This window comes from Hydra vulgaris, chromosome 12, assembly GCF_038396675.1.
Source record: "Hydra vulgaris chromosome 12, alternate assembly HydraT2T_AEP".
Taxonomy (NCBI): domain Eukaryota; kingdom Metazoa; phylum Cnidaria; class Hydrozoa; order Anthoathecata; family Hydridae; genus Hydra; species Hydra vulgaris.
The window spans coordinates 791,623-800,320 of NC_088931.1; the positions used below are offsets into that span (position 1 = coordinate 791,623).

Genomic DNA, 8,698 nt, shown 5'->3' on the forward strand with positions numbered 1-8,698 from the left:
TTCGTGGTATATATTTTAAATAGGTTTTTGTCCAAGTAGAATATTATGGGGTGATTTCGCCACAATATGATGAAATAGCCCCGTAGTTTAAAAAAATATATAATGTACAATATTTTTGCTTTCTAAACAATATTTAATATTTTTATTTATAATTATATAAATAATTTTATAAAACCATTGGACACATATCAGGAATTATAGTAAGAGAAATTAGCTAGAAGTTTTTAAAAATATAATAGATCAATAGTTTTTAGATATACATTTAAAGCTAAAGCACTTTATATTTTAACTTAAAAATAGTTCTTTAAAATTCTCCTTAAATTTTGTATTTGAAAATGTGATTTGTTCCAATTGAATGCGTTTCTTAAATTCGCATTTTTTTTCATTAAATGCTTACTACCGCTAATTTTTTATAGCTACTGTATCAGTTGGCATGTTTAAATACACCTTTATAAAACGCAAGCATCGGTATTTAAAAAGTTATTATGCCAATCGGTAATGACTATCTTGTTTCATTTTTACCCTAAGTGCCAAAATCTAAATTTATTACTTATGTTTCAGATGGTACGCAAGTATCTCCCAAAGAAAAAGAAATCCTATAGTAATACCAACATCCAATTAGCTATTCGAGCCTTTAAAGATGGCAGTAAAATATTAACGGCAGCAAAAATATTTGGAGTACCAAGATTAACGCTGAAAGATAAGATAAATGGACGTCAACAATCAAGCTCTGTGGGAAGAAAAACAGTGTTTACAAAGCAACAGTAACAACCACTAGTAAAATGATTTTTTTTTTACATGACAGATAGTAATTTTCCATTAACAACAAAGTGGTTGAGTTATAATACTTATTTATTTGCTTAAAAAGCTACACTGTTGTTAAATACTTCAAAAAGATTTTCCCACTACATGGCATAAATCTCACATAGATTACTCACTTATATAAAAGATAGAAAATCTCCGGATGTGTTTTCCAATCCAAGTGAATCAAAGAAGAAAAAGTTCCCCATCAAACAAAAAAAAGCAAGTGGCTCAAGTAAGAAAAGAATTTTTTGCCTAATCGAAAAAAAAGCATATGGCTCAAAGAAGAGGAAATCCCATAGTCTAAAATTATTATTAAATCAAATGCTACCGAGTACATCAAAAGCTTATAACAGAAACAGCAAAAAACAACTCACCGCTGTGTGTTCGGTGTGGCATAAGTGGATTCATCAGAAGACTTAGCTCCAATGCGTTTCTTGTCGTATATAGGCATGTGAAATCTGCTTTTGCATTGACATGTGCATAAAATATGCAGAATTCAATAAAATATAATAAAGCTTTAACTTATTTTACATTGGCAAAATCGCCTTATAAAAGACGAAATCGCCCCATATAAGTGTGTAATACAGATTGGTGTTCATGAGCATAAATAATTTATTTTTTTTTAATTTTTAAATGCGGTCAAACTAAATATAGTTTATTCAATATAATTCAGTTAATTTACGAAAAAAGCGTATCAGGTAGAACAGTCAACATTAAAGCAGCAAAAGTGGCGAAATCGCCCCGGTCTACCCTACTAAGTACGTCAGTAGTACTGTATACTAAGTACTAAGTTACTTAGTACTTAGTACACAGTACTACTTACGTACTTAGTGCTAACTTAGTACGTAATACAGAGACTTCCCTTCATTTATTATTTATTATTATGTATTCAGATTTTTAAATCTTTATAATGAATTTTTTAAAAATAGATTTATGGAAATGTATTCTGTTTCGTGATAATATATTTTTATTATATTCAGTTATGATATATTTTTTTATAAAATACGGTTAAAAAGAACCAAAAATATGATTTTATATGCTTTATCATTTCCTTGACCAGAATCAGAGGATAGAAAAGTAATGCTAGGAAGGTATTTTCCATTTAATTTGTCTTCTTAAAGCATTCAGTTTCTTTCACAAAAGGAATTTACAAAAATCTCTAGTTTTATTTTTAGTTGTGTATTATTTACCATAAACAAACAAGCCAAAAAGAAAATAATAACAATAACTTTTTTTTGTTTGTTTATAGATTAAACAACTATAATTCTTTCTTTTTATTTTAACTATAGAATATTCATAAAAACATTTTTATAGTTTAGTTCATAACCACATGGTAGTAAACAAATAAAAATGAAAAGTTTTTCAAACAATGATTACTAAACTTGAAAGTTTTAACTGATTTTTTTTTATTGAAAACAGATTATTTGCAAAGTATAAAATAACGTAAAGTAACCTTTTTATTTCTCTCTTTTCTAAAAACTGTACTGTTAAAAGGATTAAATTTTTATAACATTTGTCAATTCAATATAGATTAGTTAACTCAATTAAGGTTTTATAATTTTTTTAAAAGAAATTTTATAACCTCTAAATTCTTTAGATTGAGGATTTCTCAAAAATGCCTATAATTAGCAAGAAACTATCTTTGGTAAAAATAGAAACTAGATAAAGAATCACAGAAAATTCATAAATTAACTAAGAAAGTATTTGATGTATAACATCAATTACTTTTTTTAAAACTTGTTGAAAAAAAAAAAAAGAGCAAGGTCTTGGAGATTGATAGTAATGTAGTAATTTAATCAATATTTCACTAAACTATAACATTTTTATAGAATCTGACATTTTGACTGGTGTTAAATATTTTATTATGTTTTCATTGTCTAAGTAAATCGTTGAAAAAAATAGAATAATTTTTGCAAAAGTTCTTTGTAATAATTAATCTATTTTCTAAACAATGAAAATAGGTATGAAAAAATAAAATAAAAAAGTAGAAAAAATAAGAAAAGTTTATTTTTAACAAAAAGATTTATTCCATTTCCTAAAATTTTAAAAAGGAACAGTTCTATTCAATATTAAATAAAGTTTTATTTAACATTAAATAAAGTTTTATTTATTATTAAATAAAACTTTATTTAATATCAAATAAAGTTTTATTTAATATCAAATAAAGTTTTATTTAATATCAAATAAAGTTTTATTTGATATTAAATAAAGTTCCTCAAAGAGTGAGATTGATATGATGATTAATATCATAAAAATAAGTTTAATTTTTAAAACCACAAAAATACCAGTTATATATGATTTCATCATCAATTGTATCGCAACGATAGATATCAGTTTACAAATTTTTACAAGTCTTTTCTTTTCAATAAAATAAACATACGATTTTTATTCTTAACACGTTTTGTGGCAACATTTTTAAAAATTTACGATATAATTGACGATAATACAGAATAATATTAACGGAAAAAAAAAATTGTTACAAACAATTAAAAGTAAGGTAAACAATCAATAAACTGATTCAAAAAAAAAATTAATAACAAACAAAATAGTAAATTTTAAAAATTGATAAATATAAAATATAAAGGTCCTTGTATATATAATACAATATATATGCATATATATATATATATATATATATATATATATATATATATATATATATATATATATATATATATATATATATATATATATATATATATATATATATATATATATATATATATATATATATATATATATATATATATATAGGGGAACAAGGGGCAAGATAACAACATACAGTTATCTCTTAAGCAAAACTAAATATAACAGTTGACTCTAGCTGAAAGGGAAGTAGATTAATTTTACTAGATTTATCAATTTCTTTGTAAATATTATTTTTGTGACGAAAGTTAAGTATTAAAAAAGTTTTTCCGACATTGAAGAAAAAACTTTTTATCCTGGTTTGACTTGATTTATTACATCGCTATATCACCAGCTATAGCTAAACGAGAAATAGTTTGATTAAACTGAAAGCCATACAAGAAGTATAAGGCTATGATAATTTGATTATGTATAGTTCTGATTCATTTTAAAGATTGTATTAGCCTGGGGCAAGATGACCGGGGCAAGACGGTTTGTCCGTAAACAATATTAAACGGAAGTTTACTTGTATTGTTTGCTATTCTTGTATTGTTCAGTCATTATTTTAATACGAAATATAATATTTGTTTGACAATAGTTTTATTTTGTTGCGTTGGAGTTTGCTACAAACTGATTACTAGTTTGTTATTGTTTTTTTGCATTGTCCGATATAAATGTATAATTTATTAGTTTTAAACATTACACCTTTATTTGTATTACTTTTTTAATAAAAAATAATTTGTGATTATGGTTTTTGATGCGTTTATAGCTTCATAGAGTTTTCTTTTCTTAAATTCTTAAACTTTGTTAACACAAATCGTCATCTTGCCTCGAATGCGGGGCGAGATGACGATTTGAGTTAACATCGTTTAATGAGTTTTTCCTCAGCTATTTTCTACTTTTAGAATGCTATTTTCTACTTTTAGAATGGTTTTTTGATACATCAGTGACGCGGAATAATTTTTTATCACTTTTAATTCAAGTTTTAATTTTTGGGACAGATATTGACTAAGGTACAGGCGTTTTTCGAAATGTTCGTCATCTTTTCCCTTGTTCCCCTATATACATATATATATATATATATATATATATATATATATATATATATATATATATATATATATATATATATATATATATATATATATATATATATATATATATATATATATATATATATATATATATATATATATAGGCGCGGATCTAGGATATAGCAGTTGTGGTTAAGGCTACACCTAAAAATAATCAACCGTACAAATAGCTATGTGGTTAAGCCACAAACGACCTGTTTTACGGCATAGGCTGACTATATTATTTCTGTTTTTTAAAATAATATGTTTTTATTGTAAATTCATATGCCGTCAACACTCGAAGCTCGTGGCTAGATTGCTTTTTGCCTTGTCGCTGTATATCGACAAGGGAATATATATATATATATATATATATATATATATATATATATATATATATATATATATATATATATATATATATATATATATATATATATATATATATATATATATAACTGTTGCACATTTATTCTTAGTATAAAACTTTATTTTTATGTTAATCTAGGCAGAACAATTTATAAAAGCTATTAAGGTCATATGACAGATTAGTGAAGCCCGAATAATGCAAGAGCGATTATAAAGTTAACAAATACTAAAAAAGTTCAAAAGAAAACGACTGAAGAACCCGTGATATTTTAAGAAACTTGAAAGTGTTTTACTTGTTTACCGATATTGAATGTTTTTCACTCTTTTCGCATACTTTTTGGAAGTTTTAGGTGATTTAGACGGAATCTAAAATGAAAAAGTAATCACAGTTTTTCATTTCTGGATTCAGCTTCCAACAAGTTTATTAAAATCAATTTTCATGTTGTAACCCAAATAATTACAGCTCAAATAAATATGCTTCAAAAATGCAATGAAACCGTTTAATATAAGATAAAATTACATCTATTTTCAAAAAATTTGAAAATTAATAAACTGTTTATTTAAAATGTTAATGTTTACCTATTATCTAGGCATACTTAGTACGTTTTTACTTAATATAAAAGTAAATAAACCTTTGATTTATTAGAATAAAAAATGTGTCAGACTAATTCATGAAACTTAGTTGCTGATATAAGCTGTAATGAGAGTTTGGATAAGAATTTACAAAAAAGAAAAAAAAAAAAAAAGTCAACTGATTTCAGATTTTAATCATTAAAACAGTACGTGATTTATATAATTAATGATATTTTTTTTTATCACATTGTATGCACAAGATTAACCAATTTTATTTGTTTATCGTATTTCCTCTGAAGCCCTTCCATAAGTGACGTAACTATTCCTTTTTACTAACAACTTATTTTATAACGAAATGGTTGGGAATAAAAAAATGAAAAGTGGGTCTAAAATAAACAAAGATTTTAAATAAAAGTGGTTAAGATAAAGCAAATGATCGATATCGGTATTTCTTTAACTTGTGCTTCTGAAACAAAAATTTCAAAAAAGTTCAAAAATGAAATTTATTAAATATTTATACTTTATTATAACAGTAATAACTATAACATAACAGCAACAACAACAATAACAGCAACAACAACAGCAACAGCAACAGCAACAGTAACAGTAACAGCAACAACAACAGCAGTAACAGCAACAATAACAACAACAGCAGCAGCAACAGGATCAACAATAACAGCAACAACAACAGCAACAGCAACAGCAACAGTAACAGTAACAGCAACAACAACAGCAGTAACAGCAACAATAACAACAACAGCAGCAGCAACAGGATCAACAATAACAGCAACAACAACAGCAACAGCAACAGCAACAGTAACAGTAACAGCAACAACAACAGCAGTAACAGCAACAATAACAACAACAGCAGCAGCAACAGGATCAACAATAACAGCAACAACAACAGCAACAGCAACAGTAACAGTAACAGCAACAACAACAGCAGTAACAGCAACAATAACAACAACAGCAGCAGCAACAGGATCAACAATAACAGCAACAACAACAACAGCAGCTGCAACAAAAATAATAGCAACAACAAAAACAGCTAAAGCAACAACAATTACAAAACAAAAACAAAAAAACAAGATGACAAACAAAAACAATAAAATCAACAGAAAACAATGTTTTTTAAATTATCAGGAACACGATATTGAACAATTATTTGAATTAATTCAATTACATTTAATAACACTACATTTTTATTATAACCAAGTTATTATGTTTTTATATTAAATAATCTCTATATTTTATATTAAACAATCTTCTTTTGTTTGTTGCTTCCGATTGATTATATATGCTGTTCTTTTAATGATTTTAAATAAGACCATAGACATGCGTGACAAGAAGATTGGAAAAGAAAACACTGACATTGCTTATTTTGATTTCAGATATCAGAGAATTTTTTAAATTTAGCAGTTTGCAGGTTAAAGATTTTAAACTTATTACTTTTAAAACTTTAGAACTAAATTTAACCATGGCAACCTTTGCAGAAGAAAAGGAACTTGCAATTCGAAATCTTTTAAAAACTGCTCCAAAGCCTCAGTTACACATACATTTAGATGGATCGCTTTCATTCGATTTTATAAAGTCTTCTGCTAAAAGAATGAAAATACAAGAACCAGATAGATTTGCTTTGTTGTTTCCTTTAAATATTGAAAGTTTATCCGAAAATGAAATTAGCGATTACATCTGGTCGTTAAAAGAGGTGCAGCACATACAAGGAGATATTGTATCGGGAAATGGAAACTGGAAAAGGTTTGACTTTTGCAATCAGTTCCTTCAGACAAAATTAGACTTAAAGGAAGCTGTATACGATCTTGTTATGAGACAACATCGAGAATATGGGGTAAACTACATAGAAATTCGTTTTGCTCCGAAACTACATAACCTATGCGGATTGTCCGATAAAGAAATAGTTGCAAGTACTCTAGATGGATTTGAATCAGCTAAAGAAGATCTTTCTAAGATTGGCGTTCATTTGAATGGAGGATTAATATTGTGTGCTTTGCGTTCTCATTCGGTTGAAGATGCAGAGAATATATTAAAACTTGTTCTTGAGACAAACGCTCTTGGGTTTGACATTGCTGGAGACGAAGGCAGCTACCCACTAATGTTGTTTGAAGGAGTTTTGAGAAAAGCAAAAAATCAAGGTTGTTTTATAACTGTTCATGCCGGTGAGTGGGGTTCTCTGGATTATCCAACAGTACAAGATAATCTTCGTCTAGCAGTAGATATTGGTGTAAATAGAATAGGTCATGGTTTAGACTTAAAAAATTCTCCAGAAAACTTAATTAATGATGTACTTTTAAAAAATATAGGTGTTGAGGTATGTTTAACAGGAAACTGTGGTAACCCTAATCGATGTACTGGATATGCAGATCATCCAATAAAATATATGCTTGAAAAGAAAATAAAGGTGTGCGGATTAAACTGCGATAATACATTACTTTCTGGAAACAGAATAATTGGTAGACCTGATCCTTTGACTGAATGTGTTCGCGCTTTGCTTATAGTCAAGGTTTCGCCAAACGCCCTCGTAGAAATAATAGAGAATGCATACAAGAGTGGTTTTCAAAATGATGCACTAAACCAAGGAATTGAATCTGGAAAAGTTTGGCGCGAACACTATCTACCAAAACTTATTGAAATAATGAATGAATAAGGATTTATATAAGTAGCTGTCCTATTGGATTTTAACATAATACTAATAAAAATGGTGTTTACTGTATTTTTCAAAAAATTTATATGGTATATAAATGTGCTATTTATTTAATTGTTTACTTGTAAATATTTTTTTTTTTACGAAAAAACGTAAAAAAAATTTTGTGTGACAAAACCTTAAAATACTTCAATTTGGTGGGCGGTACACTTTAAGTAGTTTTACTTAACAAAATCAAAGATAATTTTTTCCTTTTTAAAATTTTGTTGCTCAGTAAATTTTAGTCGACATGAGACAACTTTATTTTTTGTAAATTAAAAGTAGAAAAAATTCAAATTAATGTTGTGTAACTATTTTATTGTTTTTAAGATGTAAAAAATTACTTATCTTTATTATACGGCAATTTGGAATTTTTTTTGTTTTATCTTATCTCTTTTTATTATATTGTAGAAAAACGGATGTTCTGTATATATTAAGAAAAACCCCAAATTTCAATGAGTTTCCTTGTAGTAGACTCTCTGCATTTCGCTATGGCACTTCATAGTTGGTGTCATAAACCTTTGCAAGGAGACACATCACGTAATAAAAAAAA

General features: G+C 26.7%; 1 protein-coding gene across 2 annotated transcripts; it reads left to right on the forward strand.

Moving 5' to 3' along the window:
• The first annotated feature begins 1,763 nt into the window (after nucleotides 1-1,763).
• LOC136087739 (adenosine deaminase-like) lies at nucleotides 1,764-8,318 on the forward strand. Of its 2 annotated transcripts, none has more exons than XM_065811160.1 (2): nucleotides 1,764-1,895; nucleotides 6,908-8,318. In XM_065811160.1, the coding sequence occupies exon 2, from the start codon at nucleotides 6,922-6,924 to the stop codon at nucleotides 8,107-8,109; it is 1,188 nt and encodes a 395-aa protein (XP_065667232.1). In that variant the 5' UTR covers nucleotides 1,764-1,895; nucleotides 6,908-6,921; the 3' UTR covers nucleotides 8,110-8,318. The 2 variants fall into 2 exon arrangements, with proteins under 2 accessions (XP_065667232.1, XP_065667233.1); XM_065811161.1 differs by lacking the exon at nucleotides 1,764-1,895 and adding an exon at nucleotides 5,517-5,650.
• Nucleotides 8,319-8,698: the final 380 nt, after the last annotated feature.

Excerpts from the sequence above, each read along its gene's own strand:
- LOC136087739 (XM_065811160.1), top strand. The coding sequence starts at position 6,922 with ATGGCAACCTTTGCAGAAGAAAAGGAACTTGCAATTCGAAATCTTTTA.